The sequence below is a fragment of the Carassius auratus genome, chromosome 31 (assembly GCF_003368295.1).
Source record: "Carassius auratus strain Wakin chromosome 31, ASM336829v1, whole genome shotgun sequence".
NCBI lineage: Eukaryota > Metazoa > Chordata > Actinopteri > Cypriniformes > Cyprinidae > Carassius > Carassius auratus.
In genome coordinates, this window is record NC_039273.1 from 22220823 (window position 1) to 22246776 (window position 25954).

Here is a 25954-nt window from a genome sequence, read left to right on the forward strand (position 1 = left end):
AAAAATGTTTTCCAGTTTTCATAATTTGTTACTTAATCTCATCACACTATGGTGGCCGAGAGGGCTCAATGCGCTGCAACTTCAGAAAACACATGCAAATAGAAAAAGCACCAGCAAATCAAGAAAACATCTTCATCAATTTGACAACACACGCGCAGCAAATGCTCTCAACACAACCAAATAAAGAAACGCACTATAAATACCCAGAACACAGGAAAATAAAAAACGCACTGCAAATGCTCACAGCATAACACAAGTGCATTTTTCAGTGTCGTGAGCATTTGCAGTGTGTTTTGTCAAATTAATGAAGTTGTTTACCGGTAATTAATTTGTAGGTGCTTCATTTATTTGCACCGTGTTGAGCTCTTGTGGACACCGTACATCGCTCTATTTACTATCCAAAATTGGTTTAACATAAAAAGTACAAACAGATGTTGATACTAACCATTTAATGCCACAGCAGTCGCTCAAAAGATGCATCACAGATTTGTCCATTCTGACAAGCCTGCAAATATTATACACAAATACTAAAATGCAACAAACCATTTAATCATAGGATAGCTACTAAATAGGCTTCTGAACTTTTATAAGAAAGAAGAAACACTTTCCATTTCTTCTTCATTTGTTGTTGACATCAAAACATCCATCAAAATCTGTTCTAGTTTGTAATTAGAAAAAAGGGAGCTTTGCTTGCTGTCATAAAGGCCAAGTAAAAGAGTCAAGATGCCAATTTCAATTCCCAACCATTTTATTGTCATCCATTTGAATTATGAGTCAGTAAACGACTGGCACAAACAATATTCTTCAAAAATCACACATAAACCTCATACATACTTGCACACACAGACATTCAAACACAGGTTAATATGCACACCTTGGCTCAGCATAGAAAAACTGATGTGGAAGAACAAACCGTACCTTCTTGTACCCAAAGCACAACATGAACCATGATATTCATACAACATCTCAAGTGTCAATGGATGTAAACATCAACATTCCTTCATCATTACAGTTTTCACAATTACGTTTAGTAACACACAATCACACGCAAGCATCCCTGATACTTGGAAATGGGTTCTGTGACCATTTATTCAAACTCATCGTCCTTCTGGTGCTCTGTACGTGAAATACCCTACAACGCTCAGATGATCTGTTCTGTAGCCAGATCTCGCCATCAAATAAATAAAACAATGTCAATAAAAGAAAATAACAGATTAAGCTGTCGAGCTTTAAAACATGAGGCTCAACTCGAATCTATTGCTAGATATAGAGATGTAATGACACAAGTCCATAACACTGTCAGAGGCACTTTTCAGAATACTGCACTGATTTTAGCATTGAGTACTACAGTGCTTGCATGTGTCAAGTGACCTTTCTGATATAACAGCTTAATTTAACAATGCAGAAAATACATCTCATGACCAAAATAGTTCAGCATGCAAAGTGTTGTGGCTCATCAGAGAGCAAGATCTTCAACCTCTTGTTCAAATGTGTGCCAGTGACATCCACTACAAAACTCATATGTTGCCGATGGATACTCGGATATGCAGAGGAAATCAAACCATTTCACATATTTTCTGAAAAGCTTGAATATTTTCATAAAACTGACTGTAAAAATACTTAACTTCCCCGAAAGAAGTGCATCAAAACAAAACTGCGGTGCCTAGTGCATAGAGAAAGAACAAAATAAATATATATGTGTGTGTGTGTGTGTGTTGACCCACAAGCACTCGCTATCTCAGTTTAGTATCAACCGTTTCCATACTAAGTTCAATTTGGTTGAACAAAGAAGGTTGTAAACAAAGATTTATACATAAAGAAGCAATAAAAGTTTATTTTTTTAGTTTTTTTTTTTTTCGCTTGGAACATTCATTACTAAAACGCTCATCTTTTTGATTTATGTGAACAGATTCGTGATTTGGGTCCAAGGCAGTTTGCTGTTTGCACTGAATGATGTAATAAGACCAGGAAAATGAACGTGGTAGTTTACTTCAAAGACAGAGGTAGATGACCATTATTTCGGATGGCTTACAGTACATTAATGAACTTCATATGTCAGTGTGTGCTTGGAGGGAGAGGTGATCGTGACATGCTGTTCTTGAACGTCATTCAATCTGAGCCAACAAAGCACGGGCTCTTTAATAAAAGAACACTGAGCTGGAGAATATATCTGGAACATGATGGAATGCCAGCAGTTAAAACGTCTCGATAATGGCTTTCTCTGAGTGAGGAAGACACAAAAATAAAAAGAACACATGTTAATAAATGCAAAACCAAAGACAGCTCTTCTTGGCCGTGTGATCCAGTGATTGGCTCCTCACACATCATGGCGAGCGAACACTCTGATTGGCTGGTCTGTTTCTCAGTCATTCCACTGCCTTACCAGATGGGTTTGGAGAGATGCGTTCACTACGTGATCTTCTCATGCTGGATTTGATAGTAGCTTGCCTGAGTGAGGAAGAGGAAGAGTTACTGTCACACTGTGCTTATTTGCATATTCATGAGATGAATGGCAGAGTAGATGACAACAATATGTGTGTACCATCTGTCAAAATGTTATCACGTAATTCTTTATCATTCCAATTAATGCGTTAGACATTTGTAACCGTTTCTCTTAGTGGTAAACACATCACATAAAAGTTCCTGTGACTATACAAAACAAATAAATACTTAATACTGATATTTAAAGCAATTAATATTTAATAAGATTAGCACTGAGGCAGTTTATGTTTGGCTGTCTATTACTATCTTTTATATTCTAAACTGTGATCAAATTTACCAATGTCTGACAAATTTTTATATATTAAATTTTGCTAATTTGTCTGCATTTTAACACTGCATTGTTTCACATCTGCAGCAAGGTTTAAAAGAAAAAACCCTTATGAAAAACCCTTGAACTGTTGACTATACCTTGAGTGTGGTGAACATGATGCCATGCTCTCCGTGTTGTACACATGGATCCATTAGGTCTTCGATGAGGCTGACCTCTGACCCCAGATTCCTTATCCTGGAGAGAACAACAGCTATGTCAACTAAAACATGCCTTTTTAACAAAGTGTTATTTTCTGTGCTGAAGCGTATGCAGAAAAAAAGAAACTGGATGTCTAAAGGAACACGTCCTCTCTATCTAAGACTACATTTAAGCCTAGTATGTATATCTGACTTGGGAGATCTGATCATAATTAGTGAGCCAAGAAACATCTTCATGTTTCCACATAGTAGCACAACTGTTTTTAACATTATAATATTAAGAAATGTTTCTTCAGCACCAAATTAGTATATTAGAATGATTTCTGAAGGATCATGTGACACTGAAGACTGGAGTAATGATGCTGACAATTCAGCTTTGCATCACACAAATATGTTACTTTTTACTATATATTCAAATGAAAAATGGTCATTTTAAATTGTAATAATGTGGAATATCAGTACAGTTTTAACAATATTTTTTGATATAGTGATTTACAACATTTTTGAGATATATAAATACCAAACTTTTGAAAGGTAGTGTACAATCATGCTCCAAAAACCATGACCTTAGAAACCTTGTGATCTCATCCCTACCGTGCACGCAAAACAACGAAGAGGAAGACAGGAAAAAGGTCATCCATAGACCACAAGAAATCCTGTTTCAGAAGTGCGAGTACTTCCTGGGTAATCTCCTCGAAGGTCAGTTGGATGACCTGAAGCTTGTCTGAGGGGGTAAAAGTTGTGCTGCCAAAATAAAAAGAGAAACAACCTTAAAAACTATTTACCAGAGAAAAATGACAAACGTTATTAGCTAAAATTTTTTATAAATCTCTAACCTTATTTGCTGTAAAGTCTCAACTGCTGAGGCAAAACAGGCGTCCTTAGTGCTTGAGAGAACCTACACATCCCCAAAATACCTCCATGAGTATTGCTTCATTTTTCAAAGTCTTATTTCCGGTAACATAATGTAATATAATGAGAGCTTTAATAAACTTGGACTTTTTAAAAGAAACTTAAGGGCTGTTCACACAGAATGCATTTTTCAATTACAATGCACTACTTCTCATTGTTTATCTATCTAAATGTATACAAGTGCTACATTTTTAAGACACCGTGTTAAGTTAAAAGAATTTCAACATGCAGCACCGCTCATCAATGTCAGTTCCGAAGCTGTGGACCAATCAGAACCCTGGAGACGGGCAAACATTGTGAGCTTTTAATAACAGAAGCAAGCTGACATGGCGGATGAGGCATACTGTGTTTTTTAAAGACATTCCTGAGCGCGGCGTCTCATGTTTTTAGATGCATTCTGTGTGAACTGCCCTTTAGAGTCTCCCTAGAGTCACATATAACTACCTCTTGTTTTTCTCCATGTACTGTGACAGTCACAGGCCAGAATTTCCTATGAAAACAGGTATTAGTTGCAGTAGGATGCATGGATCCCTAGAGGATAATAAAATCTACTGTATGTATTTCTCTGTGTAGCTGTGTGTTTGACTCACTGTTGCACCCCGAGGAAGGCTAGCAGCGCCAGGTCTGGTTGTTTGTTGAGTCGGAGCACACACTCCCAGTACACATCATCCTCCTTCTCTTTCTCTAGAGCATAGAGAGTGAAGAGAGGAGGATAGAGACGAGGCAACAGCACCGGCAGGAGGAGAGCAGAGCTGCTAACCACACACCTGCCATGCACACACACACACACACACACACACACACACACACACACACACGAAGACAAAGCATCAGGTAACTGGTAAAAATTATGTGCTGAGGACGGCTGGAAAAAGCACAGGAAAATCAGTCTGAATTTATAAGAAAAATTTATAACAACAAAAAGTTGGTCACAATTTTGACGTTTTATCTCATCATTTTCTTTTTGTATTTCACAATTATGATTTAGTATTTCATTATTTCAACTTCTCATCATTACTTAAATTCATAATTTTGTCAATTTAAACCTTTTAGCCCATAATGTTGTGATTATGGTTTCTGAGATTTTTTTGTCGAATGTGCCAGAATTAGGCTTCTAAAGGTTTGCACCCATCAAGTTTCAATTAAAAAGCGAAAATAATCAAATCAGTAAAGTACTTTTAATTTGATAAATTCTCTAAAAAATAGGCATTACCTAATGGTGACTGAATATATAAACATATTTGTATTTAATTTCAAGTAACAACAACAATAAAAACTCTAAATACGATATAAACAATTACAGTTGTAGAAAATAAAATTACCGTATTTTTCGGACTATAAGTCGCACTTGAGTGTAAGTCGCATCAGTCCAAAAATACGTCATGACGAGGAAAAAAACATATATAAGTTGCACTGGACTATAAGTCGCATTTATTTAGAACCAAGAGAAAACATTACCGTCTACAACCGTGAGAGGGCGCTCTATGTTTTCAGTGGTAGACTACAGGAGCACTGAGCATAGATCGCCCTCTGGCGGCTGTAGACGGTAATGTTTTCTCTTGGTTCATGTTTCTTAGTTCATTTCTCTCGGTTCATGTCAAATTAATTTTGATAAGTCGCACCTGATTATAAGTCGCAGGACCAGCCAAACTATGAAAAAAAGTGCGACTTTTAAAAAGTGGTACTCGTTCTGTAATATCAGAGTTTGGTCAAACCAACCACCTCCGGTGTGCTATGTATTATTTTACTCGTTTACTCATCTTACGTACCCAGGTTTAGGAGACTCCAGCTGCTTCCCAGCAGGGTCTGAACTGCCCTTCTCTTTAGGAGGGTCAGCTAGTGAACCTCCTTCCTCTGGCAGATCAGGAAAGAGGAATCTAAACACAACCACATAAATCAATTTTCATGGAAACTTCTTTTAAAACAGAATTCGTCATCAGTCTGACTGACACATTTACCTGACAAGCTGGAAGATGCGGCTGAGATAGGACTTGATCTCATTGACAGCCTGGGGCAGTAATCTGCGGTTGGCCCCAACACCAACGTACGTCATACGGTACACCGAAACCAATGTCTCCACCAGCCGACCCAGAGGATGCAGTGGGGTATCACATGCCTGCGGTCAAACATCAGGGGTCAAGGACTTCTAGTGGAAAATCATCAGATAACTGAACTACCAGAAGGGGCAAATTATGACATCATGCAATGCATACCTTGACAAGGTAGCGGCGGATTTTGTGATGCACCTCTAACGTCACAGGACCCACATGCTGAGGAATGAACTCGAGACTCTCCAGCGTTTTGTGTTGAGAGCGACTCAGTAACTCTGGACTGAAACACACACATATAGATTCAGTTTATACTTCATACATTTAACAATACACACCTAATACTCATGTTCCATAGGTTTTCCTCCAAGAATATAAACATATTTTATTTACAGTTACATTAATTTGTTATAAATAATAAGGTTTGGTGTAAAAAAAAAAAAAAAATGTTTCGGTAAATCATTATTATTGCAGTAAAAGTCATAATTATAAGATTTAAAAAACTATGATTATGAGATAAAATACAAGTATAAATTGTAACAATTTTTTTTTTTACTGAATAAAAAACATGTTTTATATTTTATTTCTGTTAATTACTCTTATGTTAATTACTCTTATGTTGAGTTGTAAAAAGCATTTCACAGCATTAAGATTTTTTTTCTCGAAATTAGGACCTTTTATTTCATAATTTAGACCTTTTATCTCATACATTTTTATTTTTAGAATTATGACACTTTTTTTAAAGTAGAAATTCCAACAAAAAATTTGATTAATCATAATTATGACATTTCATAATTATAATTCAGTATTTCATAATTTTGACTTTATTTATTAATAATACAAAAAATATTTAGCCCAACTGGCCTTCCATATGTTTTAAAACCTATCAACTTACAAATAATTTTTTTTCTTCTTGATGAAGTACTACTATATCGGTTCACAAGATTATCAGAAACAGGCATTTGCTCATTGTGATTTAAAATATAAATGATTTGGGGTTTTTTCTGTGATATGAACAATTACAGTTGTATAACACTACTCATACTGTAATTTCAGAGTTTGGTCAAACCACCCAGCCCTAGTATGATATGTTATATTTTTCAGCTTACTAGAGCACCGAATTGTTGGCTAACTAATGTCAGACTCTGCTGGAATCATATGTTAGTGTCAGGGGAGTTTTTACATTTATTCATTTAGCTGACTTACAATTGCGATATATGTCAGAGGTCGCACACCTCTGGAGCAACTAGGGGTTAAGTGTCTTGCTCAGGGACACATTGGGGCCTAACAATGGATTCGAACCCAGGTCTCTCACACCAAAGGCATGTGTCTTATCCACTGCGCTAACACCACACCATTTTTCATGCAATAGTAAACAATGAGGCACAGTCAGGCTTTGTGTGTTTAAGTGTACCTGTCTCTCTGCTGTCTCATGTTAGCAGTGAGTGCTACGGCGATGTTGTCCCATGCTGTAGTGGTTTGTCCCTGTCCGGGAGAATCACACCCTAGCCTGTTCCAGCACTCCAAAAACACGGCCTTCCACTTTTCTTCAGAGTGAACTGCTAACCTGCCCAGCTTACTGCAATCGCACAAACACATCGGCTCCCCATCAACATTGATAATGCTGCTTCAAATTGAACTGTGCTACAGAGATCAACACACACTCTTACACTGCACGAGTCTTCTCCTTGTCTGAGTCGTAGAGGCTGGGTTTGTAGTAGGATCCTGACATCTTCAGTCCGCTTCCCCAGACGCCACTAAAAGAGCCTTCAATGTAGTCTCCATTCGGCATGGTCAACACACCCTGCAGAAAGAGAAAAACAAACATTACCATTTAAAAGTGTTGCTAAGATTGTTATTTTTTATATAATATTAGAGTTGTAATATTAGTTTTAATATTTATAATAACACTATTTTAATACAGCTGTATTAATATAATATTATTATAAGATTTTTAATATAAGATTTATAATATTATTACAATTTAAAATAGCATTTTTTTCCTTTTAATACATTTTAAAATATAATTTATTTCTGTGATGGTAAAGCTGATTTTTCATAGCCAGAAATTTTTAAAAAGCATTATTTGAAATAGACATTTTAAGTGTATTTATGGTCCGTACTGATCATTGTAATGTGCCCTTGCTGAAAGAAGTTGTAGCTTCTTTATAAAAAAATTAAAAAAACATTCACCTTTCCGTTTAGAGTCCAGTCTTCTGAAAACTCTCCTTCAAATGTGGTGTCATCCTCAGAGAGTAACAACCCATTTCCCTTTGAGAGAAACAATTAACAAGATCAAATTAAACATCTTTAGTACTATAGTATGTGTGTGTGTGTGTGTGTGTCAGGTTTAGTCATTTTTGTATAATCAAATGCACCTCAATACGTGTTGAGACAATAGGTAATAGTTTTTTTTTTTTCTTTTCTTTTTGTAGTAACTGTTTTATAAAAGCAATAAAGCACAAGAGGTCATGATATATCGTGAATAAAGTCATAATATGCATGGTGTCTCGTACCTTCACTTCTAAAATCAAGCCAAATGTGTGCATGTCAATCTCACCATCATTTTATTGTTGCTGAAAGCACCTTCATAGTACAGGCTGAACTGTGTAACAACAACTCCGTTCCCCTGACGCTGATCATCCAGCCACATGCCCATGTACTTCTCTCCTCTGACATAAAAAAAAAAACTTTATTATACTGCACACACACTTACAATATATTCAACACATTTCAACTCAAGGCATAGAAGTGCCACAATCACACCTGGTGATGTCATCAAACACTCCATAGCCGGATTTTTTGTCATTCTGCCACTGTCCGATGAAGACACTGGGAGAGGTGGAATTCAGCTTCCCACTACGCAACATCCCGTGACCATGACGCATGTTATCTTGGAAAAAACCCTCATATATTTCACCAGAGGCATAACTGAACACAAACACACACACACACACACACTTTCAGTTTTATGACATCGAATCACATCAACAAACAAAAGTTAAAAATGTTTGGGGTCAGTAAGATTTTTTTTTTTTTATTCCTCTTGCAATCTCAGTGAAAATTAGAGGTGTGCTGCCCGTTAAATAAGGTTTGTCATATAATTAAAGATATTAGTACCAGAACCGGAATAACACCAATAGCCTGGAGGTAGTGTATCTGTAGTGTTCTCTAATTCTGATTATTTTTCAAATATCTCATTTAAGTTTTTTATACTGTGCTTCAGATTTCAATTTATTTATGAAATATGCTTAAAAAACCTTAAAACCTTAAAATTGAGTTGACCTTAAAATTGAGTTGGTTATTTGGTTTTTACATTTTGTTCTCCACTCTACATACAAAAAAAATAATATGCCAAAGTGAAAACACTACCACAAACCTGAATGTTCCAAAGCCGTGCATCTTGCCATCCTTCCACTGCCCTTGGTAATGATCACAGCTGCTCAGGTTTTTGCTAGGCACAACGTAATCTCCAAAACTACAAATGAATTAAGAGACGTCAGCATAATAATCAAAAAATAAATAAAAAAGAGAGTTACCACTTACCCATCTTCAAGGCCGTTCTTGAATGTCCCTGTGTATATTCGTCCATCGGGCCATTTGACCACGCCCCTAGAACACAGACATAGCCAATCATCAACTCCCATTAGTTTTAAGAAGACTTACACACCCACAATTCCCTCTCTAATGACCTACCGCCCATTAGGTTTCCCTGAGACCCATCGGCCCTCATAAACGGCCTCCTTGAGCCGACTGTCTTTGTAGAATGTGTATGTTGCTGTCCGTGAAATGGGCGGATCTGCTCTCTGTGTCACCCCTGTAGAAGGAGGCATCCCATCATGCCCCAGTCCACTAAGCGCTTGCTCCACCGCTTGGTTTATAGAACGCAGCCACTTTGCCTTAGGATCAGAACATCACCGTTTAACCAACTATACAGGTTTCTGTAAATATTAATTTTGTAAATAATCAATTCAGGTCTACCTTTTCAGCTGGGGACGAGGCCAGCAGAGTGAAGCTCTCTTCAGGTGAAGTCACTTTCAAACCATATCTGCAGAGAACCACACAAACCTCATAACTTTTCATAACACTTGATAATTATATAAAGCTAATAAACATGACTGGCACACTCACATCCCGGTGTTTTCCTCAGATATAGGCTCCACCCACAATGTAGCCAATGGGAAGACGTGATGAGTGGAAAACTAAGAGGGGTTGAAAAAGAAATGCATCTAATGCAAGAATGGCATACGGAAAATAAATGCATGAGGATTGTACACAATTCTGTGCACTCCAGATTAATGATGCACAATATATCAGTACCATCAGTTATCTGCAGACAGGAGATGTATTGATGTATTTACTGCCAATTTTGATTCATTTGCTTAATTACAAAAATAAAAAACCTTACTGATTTCAAACACTGAATGGTAGTGTATGCTATGATGCCTAAAAGTACTGCATTTAGACTAAACAGAATTTAATTGATAACAATGATGGTGAAAATCTTGTTGCCATTCATTATTTGTCAAAAAGACACAAGCGCATCTCAAGCATGAACCAAATGTCAATTGGTTTACAGTTTTTGTAGGTATGTTTTTTTTTTCCTAAGAGCACATTAGGATGGGAAAGGGATAATGCTGATGAAAGAAAAGACAGACACATACACGCACTGTAAAAAATATCAAGGAAAAACAACAGGGAGGAAAACAATGATTTATCATCTCAAATACTCACTTGCACATTCACTACGACGAGACTCAGCATTAAACAGAACCACTACTGTTCAACATAAAACCATCCGGCACAACATGCCCCTCACTACAGCCAGGTACATTTATGCATATGTGCTATAACATTTCTTTTACAAAGGGTTTGCAAGCAGGAAGCCTTGGAATGTACCCAACCAGATGTACTGTCATCTTACTTCGGTTTTAAGAAACACTACATTTCGGAAAAGGTAGAGTCTAAAATTAAGCATTACAGGAATTTCTGCCAAAAACTAGAAGTTTAAAGTTCGAGCTATTACAGATATTATGTGATTTTAATTGATGACATTCTTTAAAGGAATATTCAGAGTTAAATACAACTTCAAATCTCTTGACAGCATCTGTGGCCACTGAAAATCACTTTGACACATCCATCAGTTTATCCACTAATGCATTTCAAATTAAAGCATATGCAGAGATTGCACAGCAAAACAAACAAATGAAAACATGAATGTCACACTGATGCAAAAGTATAATAACATCATGTAACTGATGTGACTATGAGTAAAGTACTTTTCAGGGAAGCAAACATTTACCCCGGAATTAATAAGGTAAGAAAAAAAATTAAAAACTTGCCAAGACAACTTTTTTTCAATTTAAATCAGTTTAACTTGATGTACTAAAACAGTTAAAATGGAAATTAAAAAAAAATAAACACAAAATTTATCTAAAATAAAATACAAATAAATATTCATAAAACCAATAATAGTATTTCAATTATACTGAATGTCACTGATTAGCATTAACATTTTGTCTTGGTTTTTACTGTAAGATGTGTCTAAATTATTTTCTGGATTAACCCTGTAGGGTCCGCTGTTGTATTACAACATCAGTTTTAGCACGACTAAAATAAAGCTGCTCCTGTGTGTGTTTTTTCTCTCGAAGACCACATTTACACAACTAACAGGACCTATTCTTCAGTCTTGCAATGCTATTAGATGCTGGATTTTAAACATAGGCCTGTTTACCTGTCTGTGAACTCACACAACCTGCAAACTTCCTTTGAAGCACATCATGGTGTTTTACTGGACTGGGTAAATCTAGATTCAAGTAAGCAAAATGCCTAAAATATTTATTTTTTCCATGATTGGTAATAAGTCTAGATTATAAAGATATTAAGGTATTGTTGAATGCATGTTAGATTTTGACCTTATTATGTCAGTGTAATTTTACAACACTGGGTTAAAGGGGTAGCTAAATTTTCCTGTGCACCTTGGATGAATTGTGCTTCTCACTTGTTCCATGGGGAAATTAATTTAACCACAGAATATTCCTTTAACAGCAGCACTGGACAAACAAAACACTACAGCTGTAGGGTGCATCCTTGGGCACTAGGGGACAGTATGCTATGGAGGAAACTCTTCAGTCAAACAGCCCATACTTACAAGATTCTTATAGGGGACCATGCCCTACCAAAACAAAGATAAACATCACTAAAACATCAGTCATTGGAAACAGATTGTTAGTTTGGCCCTGTAAGCAAATAACAAAAACTGAAATGATGCACTATGTAAAGAAAGAAGGATGAGATCAACAGAAAAGGCAGAGAAAAGGTGATACTGAAATTAAATGAAAAGTATATAGAAAAGAGCAAACCTGTGCATGAACCAGCGCGTCGTTGAAAAGCATAAACCAGTTGACGGAAAAACGTCCTGCGTTCTGAAGAGTCAAAGCCTTATTACTGCTCTCACAGATCAGCCGGCGAGACGGTTTACGAAGAGAGTCCTGAAAGAAGAGGAGAACTCTTGATTAACAGTCACCCACATTCTAGCTCTCCTCCACAAGTGCACCGAAATAAAATCATGTGCTCAGCAGGAAGAGCACCTGGCTGTCTGGACTGCATTAAACGGACTGGCATTTGACAGGTAAAGTGCTTTTAAGGGCCTGACCGCAACAAGGTAACTCACGGTCATCTTTCCAGGAAAGCTCTTCCAGAAGTGGAGCGTGTACTCAGCTTCCTTCCTCCTCCTCTTCAGATGAAGAGCCATGGATTCATATTTTGAGCTGGCATCTTGCAGTTTCTGATAATCCACAGAACTCTGTCACAAAGATACAAGTGTACTGAGTGAAAATCAGTGGGCAATACAGCCAATCCTGTTATTACAAAATTACAAACACACACACAGCAGCATAATTTGAAATCACGAGTTTAAAGGATTCAATTAACACGGACCGACCAACACACAGAGAACACGTGATCCCGTTGGATAAAATGCACAATTCACAAGATCTCACAGCTGGATTTGACTAAGTTTGCAAGGATTGTGAGATGAAATGTTTATTAGTCATTTAAAGATTTGTTTAAATTCTATAAATGCAAATTTGCTTAATGCTGGCGGCAAACAAGAAAGTATTATAATGCTTGCCTTTATATTACTTATAGGCCTAATATAATGCAATCGTTATGATACTTTTTGTACATTAATTCCTTTGTTTAACCGTTCTAATCTGATTATTAGACAGACTTCTATCCTCATTAGACAAAAGTTTCATGACGATGACAAGCAAGGGAGAGAGTGTGAGCACTGTGCGTGCTCAGTCTCTGCTGCTCTCAGCGCCGTCAAAATAAAAGTCCCGCATTGAACACTTCGGCCAAGCAGAAAAACTTATCGGCTAATGCCGATATTTTTCCAAATATCAGCCAATAAATCGGCCTTGGTGATACATTGGTCAACCACTAATCATTTTAAAAAGGTACATTGTGTTCTATAAAAATAAAAAATAAAAAAATGGACAAAACATGAAGTGTTGCTGTGTTTCTATTGAATACCCACCACCTCGTAGCAGGTAGCCAGTTTGAGCAGCAGTCGTCCGTATTCATGCAGGTGTTTTATGGGCAGGTAAAAGAGATGTGCCAGAACATCCGCCAAGGGCAAACCCTCTTCAGAACATTCAGACAACTTCTGTACAACCTCGGCCCCTTTGCCAAACACATCACTTCGAACAGATCAGACAGGGAGTCTCAATATACATGCTAATATAATTCAGTCTGTAATTATGTAAATATGAACACTGCATGAGCAATGGCAAATCATTTCCATTACTCTAGAGTTTTGCAGCAAGTGTGGCATCCTAGGACAGCAAAGTCCTAGGAAAGCATTTGGAACAGGGTCTAACACAGACATATACTACTTACTGACAAGGTTTGACAAGGGCTTGAAATCCTCCCATGACTAAGAGATCACCAACTGCAGAACAGTACCTTTATGACACAATTAGAAGAATAATTAGAAGGAAAATGAGTATGAGTAATATATATATATACACTTATTCTAAATGACTGCATAGAGATTGCAGCCACGAATAGAAATGTCCGGTTAATGAAATGAATGTATTGATAACACAGTTACAATAATCTGATTTTAAGATTAACTGTGTTCATCTAGTATCTGGCTCTTTCTATCAGTGGGCAAGTTGATGAACACTGAATAAGCATTGGTATTCAAACATGGCTGATTATTAAATCTGTTTATGACTGTGACATCGTAATCATAACCATTTTTAAATGACTCATTTTCCAGTTTTGTTCCAATAAATGGCCTAGATGGACTGGGTGGGAAAGTTTTGCATTGGTAACTTTAGAATACGTCTACACTGTAACTTAAAAACACTTCTTTTCAGCATGGAGTAAGGAACAACAACCAACATCTCTTAATCCATCCGCTGAGCTCATCACATAAATAACCACGTCATTCTTTAATTGTGCGTGTGCTGAATACTTACTCAGAATATGTGTCCAGGAACAGATGTGCATCATCTAGAATAACAAGACCTCGGATATCACGTGAACGCCGCAGGAAAGAGGTTAGAGAGGCCGAGGTTTGACCAGTGAGCTGAGACAGCCGGCCCAATCGTCTAATCAGATTCTGCAGAAGTCCTCCAGAGGACGGACCGAGGGCGGAGCTTAGGGAATCTAAAAGCCCCCCCCCAAAAAAAGAATTTAATAAAAAAAAAAAAAAATACTGATGATATGACAAATAAAAATCCTAAACAATGAATCAGACAAACAGGACAGTCATCATTATATTATATTATATTATATTATATTATATTATATATTTTGTTTAGATTTTTTGAGTATATATATATATATATATATATATATATATATATGAGTATATATATATATATATATATATATGAGTATATATATATATATATATATATATATATATATATATATATATATATATATATATATATATATATATATATATATATATATATATAAAATTTGTATAACTTGCATTCACTTTAATTTTAGTCACTATATTTTTTTTTTGTCAATTTTATATTTCTATATAGTATTGACTATGCTATATAAAGTGTGTGTGTGTGTGTGTGTGTGTGTGTACATGTACCTGTATATACACACACACACGTATGCATGCATATACGAGTATACTACATACTATATAGTATTTATTGATTTTTATTAATTAGGTTTTACTTTATTTAGTTTTAGTTATTTTATTATTTAAACTATAAAAAAAAATTAGAAATGTTACCTTGGCAACTAGGTAAAAATATTATTTTTTTTTAAAAAAATATTTATTTCTAATATTTATTTAATTGTAGTTAACATTCATTTTATTTCAATTAACAATTTTTTATGGTTTTAGTTTGTTTCAGTTAACGATAACCTAACATGTTGCATACATTAAGGAACTTTAATTGATTCAGCTGTTTCTCTTCCACTAGTCTTGCCACTGAATTACACCGTACTTGTGCAGCTGCGCAGGGCTATAATGGAGATATGCTAAAGTCTAAATCGTACCAAACAACAAATCATCACACACACTGGCATACCCAGTTTGAGCAGAGGCTGGAGCAGAAGACTACTGATATTGCTGAGTTTGCAGTAATATTTCCTCACTGCGGCCGCCAGCTCATGCAGACTGGCAATAAAACCCATTACATTACAATCCGTCAGCGCCGCACATCTCTGTCCTCCTGCGCACACACTGCTTACATAGCCCAACTACCACAAACACACACAATGAAAAGAGTCAGAACAAGTCATGTAAATAACAGCATCAGGATTCAGAGCACAGCAGAATTCAAACTGATTTATTCTATACAATCTAAAATGATGATGACAAAGTCTTGCTCACATTCATACAAAAGGGCAGAAGCACCGGTTGCTGTGTGTACTCTCCTGTCTGCTCCTCTTCCTCAGTCTGCTCCATCACTTCCTTCACCTGCTGGCCACTGTAGTACAGGATTGGCTGGATACAATCTCCATCAGCCAATAAGAGTGTGTGTTGTTGCCCCGCCCCAATATCCCACACACGAATCCCATCTGACAGCTGTGCAAAGACAAAAGAGGACAAACAAAGCAAACCTGTCATGAATTAGAATGTTGTCAACACTACTTTGGGCAATAGCTAGGGCCTTAACCCACTAAACACTGGAACACAAATGACTCGATTTACTTTTACATGATTCTGTGACTGCACATTAAATGTCACTGGTATATCAATAACATCACAAACAATATCCTATTGATATGAATCGTTTTGTTTATCATGCTTTTTCTTTGTAGATGATATAAGTGCCATCATAATTAAATTAAAATTTTCCTAAACTTTTTAAAAGATTTCAAAAGGCAGGGAATTTTATTCTCCCTCTTGTGATATTTTTTTCTGTTTTATGTGCATGTGTGCACACCTTGGCTAAGTGAGGAAGGGTGGTGGGGGATTCCATGTGTCCCAGCTGTCCAGAAGTGTTGCAGCCCCAGGAGAACACCTGCCAAACAAACACACACACACACACACAAATTACAGGAGGATTACACTAATACAGTGCTCAAGCCACGGGTATGCAGGTGAAGTGTGTCACCTGTGATTGGGCGGTCAGGGCGAGAGAGTGATGAGCACCTGCAGCCACTCTCAACACCTCTTTACCATTCAGACTCTTTACACAGACGGGCTGCGGTCTGAAAAGAAAGAGAAAGAAATCACAACATCACGTTCCTCTGTGATGCATCTAATGAGTCTGTCACGTTCCTCTGTGATGCATCTAATGAGTCTGTCCACATTTTAGCAGTGCACTTTATATTTTAAAGCCCTGGAATCTTATGTAATTTATGAGTTATTAGTTAAGACTGAGCTGCTCTCATGTCGCACTGCTGATGGGAGGATTCTGACCTGGGTAGGAGGTCTCCATGTCCAAGTTGCCCTTCCTGGCCATGTCCCCAGCTCCACACTTCTGTCTGCAAAGGTGGCAGGTGGGCATCGGCCTCAGGAATGCCTCCTGGAGTGAGCGGGATGGCCCGTGCACGGTGGCGGCTCGTTCTCCGCAAAAGACGTGGAGACACTGAGAGCGGCAACAAAAAGAAAACAAATTCTAAAACGTTTGGAACATCAATAACCAGAGGAAGAACACAATCCACATCCAAACTAACCAAAATGATAGATCATGAGAAACTGTGACTCAGGGCAGTTTGTCCCTCAGTGATTATGCATTAGTTCAGTTCTGCTATATAAACACAAACAGCATAGGGGAAATTCACATAAATCATTTAACGGCACAGACGCAGACCCAAAGATTTGGCCAACTCAAATTCTACTCCCCGCAAAACACACACACACACACACAAACATGTACAAACACAGTATGGCCGGGTGCACACACAAACAAAAAAAGACAGACTGCTGCCGTGCTGAGTTCTGTTCTAGCCCAACTGGGGTCCATCTGTTTCATAGGTGGTGCTGAGGAGATGAGAAAAGGTGTGTGTGTGTGTGTGTGTGTGTGTGTGTGTGCTGCAGGTAGCTGGTCACCATTGTCTTCTCTAGCATGTGCATCAGCCTTCAGCTGATTTATGAACTCAGACAAACACACCAGGCTGAGGTATCCTGGAGTCTCATGAGCAGAGACCTTAAAAAGTCCTTGCATTACAATTTCTAATTCAGCAAACTAAATGTAAATCACTTTAAACACATGCAAAGCACTAAAGCAGAAATTTTCTGACACCTCTGGATACTTGAAATTGTTTTAATTAGGGTTATTAAAAGGGTGGTAATGTAATCATGTATCATGTATCATGTATTAAATACAACCTGCTTTTTGACTTAAAACCAGAAGGACTACTATGAAACTCACAGTGTCAACACATGACTTACATTCATATTTCTCCCCAAACACAAGCAGAAAAATAAGAAATTGTATTTTGAATTCATAAAATGAAGCAGGATTTTTTTTTGGGGGGGGGGGATTTTTCATTGGGACATTATTTTCTTGACAAGTATGCACAAGTTCAATTACTGTCATATGAAAAAATACGATTTTCAAAAAAGTATATATATATATATATATATATATATATATATATATATATATATATATATATATATATATATATATATACATACACACACACACACACACATATATAATTATCCCAAAAAAAAAACACACACACACATATATATATATCGTATAAAAATTTTCCATTCAAAAAGTGAAACTTCTATATTATATTCATTCACTATACATAGACTCATATATTTCAGATGTTTGTTTCTTTTAATGTTGATGATTATAACTGACAACTAAGGAAAATCCCAAATTCAGTATCTCAGAAAATTAGAATATTGTGAAAAGGTTCAATATTGAAGACACCTGGTGACACTCTAATCAGCTAATTCACTCAAAACACCTGCAAAGACCTTTAAATTGTCTCTAATTCTAGTTCTGTAGGCTACACAATCATGGGGTAGACTGCTGATTTGACAGTTTCTAAAAGACGACCATTGACACCTTGCACAAGGAGAGCAAGACACAAAAGGTTATTGCAAAAGAGGCTGGCTGTTCACAGAGCTCTGTGTCCAAGCACATTAATAGAAAGGCGAAGGAAAGGAAAAGATGTGGTAGAAAAAAAAATGTACAAGCAATAGGGATAACCGCACCCTGGAGAGGATTGTGAAACAAAACCCATTCAAAAATGTGGGGGAGATTCACTAAGAGTGGACTGCAGCTGGAGTCAGTGCTTCAAGAACCACTATGTACAGACATATGCAAGACATGGGTTTCAGCTGTCGCATTCCTTGTGTCAAGACACTCTTGAACAACAGACAGCGTCAGAAGCATCTAAAGACAAAAAGGACTGGACTGCTGCTGAGTGGTCCAAAGTTATGTTCTCTGATGAAAGTAAATTTTGCATTTCCTTTGGAAATCAGGGTCCCAGTGTCTGGAGGAAAAGAGGAGAGGTACACAATCCACGTTGCTTGAGGTTCAGTGTAAAGTTTCAGTGATGGTTTGGGGTGCCATGTCATCTGCTGGTGTTGGTCCACTGTGTTTTCTGAAGTCCAAGGTCAACGCAGCCGTATACCAGAATGTTTTAGAGCACTTCATGCTTCCTGCTGCCGGCCAACTTTATGGAGATGCAGACTTCATTTTCCAACAGGACTTGGCCCTAGCACACAGTGCCAAAGCTACCAGTACCTGGTTTAAGGACCATGGTATCCCTGTTCTTAATTGGCCAGCAAACTCGCCTGACCTTAACCCCATAGAAAATCAATGGGGTATTGTGAAGAGGAAGATGCGATATGCCAGACCCAAGAATGCAGAAGAGCTGAAGGCCACTATCAGAGCAACCTTGGCTCTCATAACACCTGAGCAGTGCCACAGACTGATCGACTCCATGCCACGCCGCACTGCTGCAGTAATTCAGGCAAAAGGAGCCTCAACTAAGTATTGGGGCTCCTTTTGCCTAAGGTCATGCTCATACTTTTAATTTTAACTTTTTAGTTGGCCGAGATTTCTAAAAATCCTTTCTTTATATTGGTCTTAAGTTATATTCTAATTTTCTGAGATACTGAATTTGGGATTTTCCTTAGATGTCAGTTATAATCATCAAAATTAAAAGAAATAAACATCTGAAATATGTCAGTCTGTGTGTAATGAATGAATATCATATACAAGTTTCACTTTTTGAATGTAATTAGTGAAATAAATCAACTTTTTGATGATATTCTAATTATATGAACAGCACCTGTATATATATATATATATATATATACATATATATATATATATATATATATATATATATATATATATATATATATATATATATATATATATATATATACATACATATATATATATATATACATACATATATATATATATACACATACATATATATATATATACACATACATATATATATATATACACATACATATATATATATACATACATATATATATATATATATATATATATATATATATATATATATATATATATATATATATATATATATATATATATAAACATTTAGTAACATTTACTTTACCGTTAAAAATTTAGGTTGGTAAGATTTTATGTTTTTTGAAATTCCTTATTTTAAGTTGTCATTCTTACAGAGTTATTATACAATTAAGTGCTGAGTAATATTACTATACTTACTTTACTACACTTACTGTTAGGGTTAGGATGAGGGTTTGGTTTAGAGTTAGTTGCATGTAATTAGGCATAATTTACTGTTATTACAATGGTTAGTACATGTAACATGTAACAAGAACACCGTAAAATAATGTGTTGCCAAAATTTCTGTTTTTACTAACCAGACTTTAAATGGTAGTGTAAATCGAATTTCATTCAATTTCAAGTAAGTGCTGTGCTTCCTTTCATTTATTCTAATTTCAATTAAAATATTTTTGTATTATTTCTTACAGTATTACTGTTTTTAATATAATGACCACTGACAATGAGAATTACAGAAACTACTGCAAAAATAAAAAAACCTAAAGTGATAAAAAGTAACGTGCAGACACATTACAGTAAGCAAAATGTGCTTTAGTGTCAAGAAAATAATCACAACGCAATAAGATTAATTGTACAAAAATAAGCTTAATTTATTTTATGCAAATTGTTTTCAATTGATTTTGAGCTGAAGTTTAGACATGTGTCTGTGAGATTCACCCATGAAACTACTTCTAATGAAACATTTTTTAGAAATGCAACTACATAAAAATACCTTGAGTTTTTGCCTTGGACTCCAACGACTCCTCCAGCTCAAACTCTGCATTATCTGTAACCATGGCAACAGTAATATATTGGAAACCTATCCACAAGTGCCATGGGCAGAAATGTGAAGAGCAATGGCAAAACAACCTATGCCACTGAAAAACATATTACTGCAAGTTAAAATTGGTCAGGCAGCGATTTGCAGGGTATTTACTTTGAACTGAATGAACTAAGTCTTAACACACTGCACAGGATTATGATTAAACTTCCCATATTCAGCTAATAAAAGAATAGATTCATAGCAATCATTCCTCTGGTTCTTATGTGTCTAAATGGCAGAACAGACTCTCTACACTCAGACCATTTTCTTTAAATATTTATGAAATTTGTTACAAAAGGGAATGAAGTTGTTAGTTATTCATAGCCTCTGCAGGAGAAACACCAAGCGTGCAATGAGCTGATGAATGAGAGAGATGCTCATCGACATGCAGACTTACGGAGACGGCACACTGGGTGTAAGAGAAGGAAAGCGTGTGTACCCTGAGAGAGCAGGCCGGGCAGGGACAGGCGACGGCTGAGCTCCGCCTCCTCCTCTCGGATGTCCCCCAGGCTGGAGCTTTTCTTCCCCTGCATGGGCTCCTCCTGACGCAGTCGCTCCTCTACTCGGTCTCCTGGAACCTGGAGCACAAACAATTTAGTCCAACGCATCATAGCTAGATTACAATTTCACAGTTTCTTCCCAGTAAAAGTGGCAACACATCAAATAAAGGGTTGATGTTTAAGGAGATGGAACAAACTTGTAAACATACAGTATAAAAACTGGAAAACACACTTACCCAGTAACCAATCACCTTTCTCAGAGAAAGAGCTTCGTATGTGGATGCTACACGTTCCCCCACTGCAGAGGCACAGGACACCACCAAGTTGTTAAACGCGGAGCCCATTGGAGTCACAGACTGGGCGACTGGGATCAGGGGGTCAGAGGTGAAACAATCAGCACAGTCACTGGAGAGCTGTGATAGGAAAGATATGAGATCTTGAATTGTGCATTAGAAGCAATTAAACAGTTTGATTTATGATTGCTTGGAAGAGTCAACTAGTTAGATAGTGATGGCAGGTTAGTGATTTTAACTTAATAAAAATCTAGGTATTTTTAACTATAATATTTGTTACAAGTGAAATTAAATTAAATTAAATTAAATTAAATATAGACATATACATACACTTCTGTTCAAAAGCGTGGGGGTCAGTAAGGTTTTTTTTGTTTGGTTTTTTCATCATACTTTTATTTTGTGAAAATTTATTAAATATTTAGTATAAATAAATTTACCAAAAAATAACTAAATAAATAAATTAGTCCTGTAAATGCTATGAGTAAATTTATGCATCTTAGCAGCATACACTGTCATTTAGAGTTTGGGGTCAATAAGATTTTTATTTTTATTTTTTTTTGTTTATGCAAAAACGCATTCAATTGATTAAAATGAGAGTAAAGTCATTTTTAATGTTACAAAAGCTGTTGTTATTTTCCACAGTAAAAAAACTCATTTTAAATATATAGAAAGTTTTTGTATATAAATTCCCCCAAAATGGTGCTCATATATCAACTTAATGATGGTTGGAAGTTGTGTCAGAGACTAACCTGAGCCGGATGAAGTGTGCTGGGAGTCTTGGTGGTGTGCTCTGCCTGGGCATGATCACAAAGTCTTTTTAGGTAGGCCTTCACTGCCTGCTCATCAGGATATGGGGAGGACTTCCCTCCTGTGGCTCTACAGCTGCCCGGCTCAGAAATGCTGGTCTCTGAGGCTTCGACACAAACCTCTCCATTTGTGGGCGGAGCTTCAGGCTCCTCTGGGTGTTCTATGGCTGGTTCTACAGGTTCTTGGCTAGATGCAGGAACCTCATTTTGTGGTTCAGAGGCAGGTTTGCTCTCAGTAGGTGTTGTAGATTCAGGGTTAGCGAGAGAAGTGGGTGATTTTGGGATCTGAGTTGACATGGATGGAACAGGTTCTGTAGGTGAGCTCTTGCCTTGCTTACACCTTAAACTCTGATCTGGGCTGCCCTCAAATGCAGATGTGGTCTCACCACTGTCCAGCTCAACACCTACCGGACAGTGATGGCCATCAGAGATAATAACATGGTCCTCTTTGTCTGTCATAGTGTACAGCATCTGATGACACTGACCGCACTTGTCTTGAGGGGGTTTCCGAGGCTCCTGCGGAGGGGGGAGACAGCACACCACAGCCAGGCTGTGAGCGGCTCCACAGGCCACCTGCAACACGTGCCTTCCAGCCAGGTGCTCTACCTTCTGGGGTTTCCAGACGGGAAACGTTGAAGTGTTCAAGCCCAGCTGGCACCCGCTTCCCCAAGCCCAGACCTCATGCTTTCCTGAAAGAGCCAGGGTGTGCTGATCCCCACAAGCCACCTCCAGGATCTTCACCGTCTGAGGGGGCGTGGCCTCAGAGTCGAGCACACCCACAGGGGTGGGATTAGGGATAACAGAGAGTCCCGATAGGCCACACTGCCCGTGAGTGTTTTCTCCCCACATGTGCATGCCTCCATCTTCTGTCACGACTCCACTGTGGGCGGAGCCAGCAGCCACAAAAACAACACGTTGTTCACTAAGAGCCGCCTCCAAAACAGGCTCAGTCACTACTGATGATGTTTGGTTCTGTTTCCATGGCAGCTCGCCAAAGCTGTAGACTTGTCCCCCTAAATATAGTATATAAATGATTACATTTCTGGATTGCAATATTAATGAAAAATGTATGAGAATCAATAATCAATAGTCTTTTCACAACCTTCACAATTGGTGCCAGCTAGGAGAACTTCCAAGTGGGCCACAGGATGACTTAAAATTATTTCAATTAATTATATTAATTTAATATAACTTATTTAAATTCTAAAAACACACAAAATCCATCACTGGGTTTCAATTGATGACATGGATTTGTTTATTGCGAGCATACGCTGCAGTTTTGTAATCTACCATCTTAAATGCTTGAATGTTTCAAAGTCAGGTGGATTCTGATTGGCTGTCAAAATTTTAATCGTTCATCAACTGAAAAAATAATCAAACTGAAAGTCACTGCAACAATATCGTTCCTCTATGTAACTATTATTATAGTTGTGTTGATGAGTTCCTTATCTCACAGAATTAGAGCAATTATTAAAATTTTGTGGTAGTCATCGTTCTTGGTGTGAAGGGGCCTTTAGCCGATATGGGGCAGTCTTAAGAGTCATAAAGTTTGAAAATCACTGGGAACATGAAGCATTTTCAACAGTTCTCTTGTGAAACAAATATTCAACAACACAAAAGAAAAACGTTTTTTTTATCAGGACGTGGAGGCTGCAGGTCACATTCACCCTTGAGAACACCCCAAATTTTAATGATACCTTTATAAAAAAAAAAAAATTGTTAGGAAAGTTTGCCAAAAAATAAAATGCAAGCCTACAGTGTATGACTTCTGTATAACCCATACAAAGTCAATAGGGTCTAAAACAAACCTAGACACCAATGAATATCACTGCATGAGTAATCAATGAGTATTTATTTATGGGGTTAAACTATCGTGTTAAACTACTATTACTTAAAGATCATACTATTACATTTTGATAAAAGATCATTAAAAAAAACATTTGTTCTTTGCAATCCATGACTTGCTAACAATAAGACCACATAAATAGTCTATTTTGATGCTGACTTTAACCTGTTAAGAAAGTGCTCATCAAAAATATTTGCATTTTGCAGAGGGTTGGGCAGCCAAATTTGCATGTGTATCCAGTGTGAATAATAAATGTGTTACCCTCAACTAGTAGAACCCCATGTCTAGCTCCCAGGGCAGCCTGGAGAACCGGCCGCGAGAGAAGAATCCTCTCCGGTGTGGTGCTGTAGGAGTATCCCATCCACGTGTGGAGAAGTCCTCTCTCTCCAGAACCATCCTCCTCACCACAACTAGAAGCAAAGTGATGAATACACTTTCAGAAAAATCATAAGACAAAAAACTAAGAAGTGTACAAACGCTGCATTGTTCTAAACTGAACACCCTCACCTTATCTGCTTCTCCATCTCTAAGCATTGCCCATATCACAGCAGTTGTGTTTGTCACTGTGGACGATTGCCCTGTAAGAACACACAAGTGATGTATGATTTCACATGTTGGATGACAACAAAGTTTTCGACAATGACTTGTATGTTTAAACTAATTTTCTAATGTTTCATAAAATTAGTCAGAATGTGACTGAGCAAATTCTGAGCATTTCTGTACCTAGGCTATATTTCTTGTCAAATAAGTAAATGAAATATTTTTGAATCCAGAATTTGAGCCAAGCACAGAATCCTGAGAGTGTAAACACACATGTACACACACTGGTCAGGGTCAAAGGTGACGCAGAGCTGTGATGAAATCAGTTGAACTAGTAAACACACAACAGCAGATCAAGAACAGTTACTGTTTAATAAATACTCAAAACGAACATTAACAGTTTATTTTCTAAATTACTTAAAACACAAGCTGTCAAGCATGTTTATATAGTCATAAATAAAAGTCATGCATTTAAGCAAAAGGAAAACACAGCAAATATGGAATTAATGTTACATCCCCTCGGGATCATGTTAAATAACTCATGAATTAAAAATACCACTGTAAAGCCATAATACAGTCTCTAGAAGACATAAATATTTATATTTTTCATTCTATTCGCTGATTTAACATCACTCAAGCTAATAAATATGGTGCTTCGTTCATTCTTACCCCGATTTGTCAGATTGAAGATCTCTGATGGAAGCGAATGACTCTTGGCTTAATATAGCTTGTCAGCTTTTAAAACAGTTGACCAGAGAAGTAAAATAAGCCGGTGAGAAGAACAGACCCAGCAGAGCGAAGCTCGTGATGATTATGATGATGACAATCGGGTGTGTTGTTGTTGTGGTGCTGTTGCGAGTGCTTCAGCGGACGGAGAAGCAGCAGGGACAAACAGCTCCGAGTATTTAGGCTTTCGCTTTTTCTACTAGGTTCGGTGGCAGAAGAGGAGGGATGAGTTGGTTGCTTGAAATGTTAGCTAAATATATTAGCTCAGTAGTCGATAGAAACTGTAAATTGGATTGCAGATTAATAATAATAATAATACATTGACTGATGCTGCTCCTGCAATTAATTATTATTAATAATTTTTCTTAGCGAACCCAGTAAGCTAAATTACAAGTAAGATTTTATACTGTCGGGATTTATTCTGCCATCATGATAATTCACTTAAATAGTTAATAATGATAAATAAGAA

At 37.1% G+C, this 25954-nt stretch overlaps 1 protein-coding gene across 6 annotated transcripts; it reads right to left on the reverse strand.

The window, feature by feature from the left end:
- Positions 1-726: 726 nt before the first annotated feature.
- Positions 727-25644, reverse strand: als2b (alsin Rho guanine nucleotide exchange factor ALS2 b). 6 transcript variants are annotated; one of them, XM_026214266.1, is made up of 38 exons: positions 25429-25644; positions 24727-24797; positions 24481-24629; positions 22317-23386; positions 21511-21687; positions 21172-21352; positions 20685-20738; positions 16846-17014; positions 16538-16634; positions 16367-16444; positions 15811-16005; positions 15506-15677; positions 14420-14609; positions 13833-13898; positions 13471-13633; positions 12604-12735; positions 12293-12421; positions 12082-12105; positions 10062-10132; positions 9912-9978; positions 9627-9829; positions 9477-9542; positions 9310-9408; positions 8697-8861; positions 8491-8602; positions 8124-8201; positions 7601-7734; positions 7345-7509; positions 6096-6213; positions 5841-5998; positions 5652-5759; positions 4473-4649; positions 4327-4372; positions 3807-3868; positions 3565-3714; positions 2911-3007; positions 2384-2448; positions 727-2221 (listed from the first exon to the last, which is right to left on the reverse strand). In XM_026214266.1, the coding sequence occupies exons 2-37, from the start codon at positions 24741-24743 to the stop codon at positions 2410-2412; spliced, it is 5178 nt and encodes a 1725-aa protein (XP_026070051.1). In that variant the 5' UTR covers positions 24744-24797; positions 25429-25644; the 3' UTR covers positions 727-2221; positions 2384-2409. The 6 variants fall into 6 exon arrangements, with proteins under 6 accessions (XP_026070051.1, XP_026070053.1, XP_026070050.1 ...); XM_026214268.1 differs by having other exon boundaries at positions 727-2448; positions 21214-21352; positions 25429-25643; XM_026214265.1 differs by having other exon boundaries at positions 727-2448; positions 25429-25643.
- Positions 25645-25954: the final 310 nt, after the last annotated feature.

Bases quoted from the DNA above. Each gene is read 5' to 3' on its own strand.
- als2b (XM_026214266.1), bottom strand. The intron at 5,999-6,095 runs GTATGCATTGCA...GTTTGACCGCAG, and splicing joins TCCGCCGCTACCTTGTCAAG to GCATGTGATACCCCACTGCA. The intron at 4,650-5,651 runs GTACGTAAGATG...TGTGCATGGCAG, and splicing joins CTGGAGTCTCCTAAACCTGG to GTGTGTGGTTAGCAGCTCTG.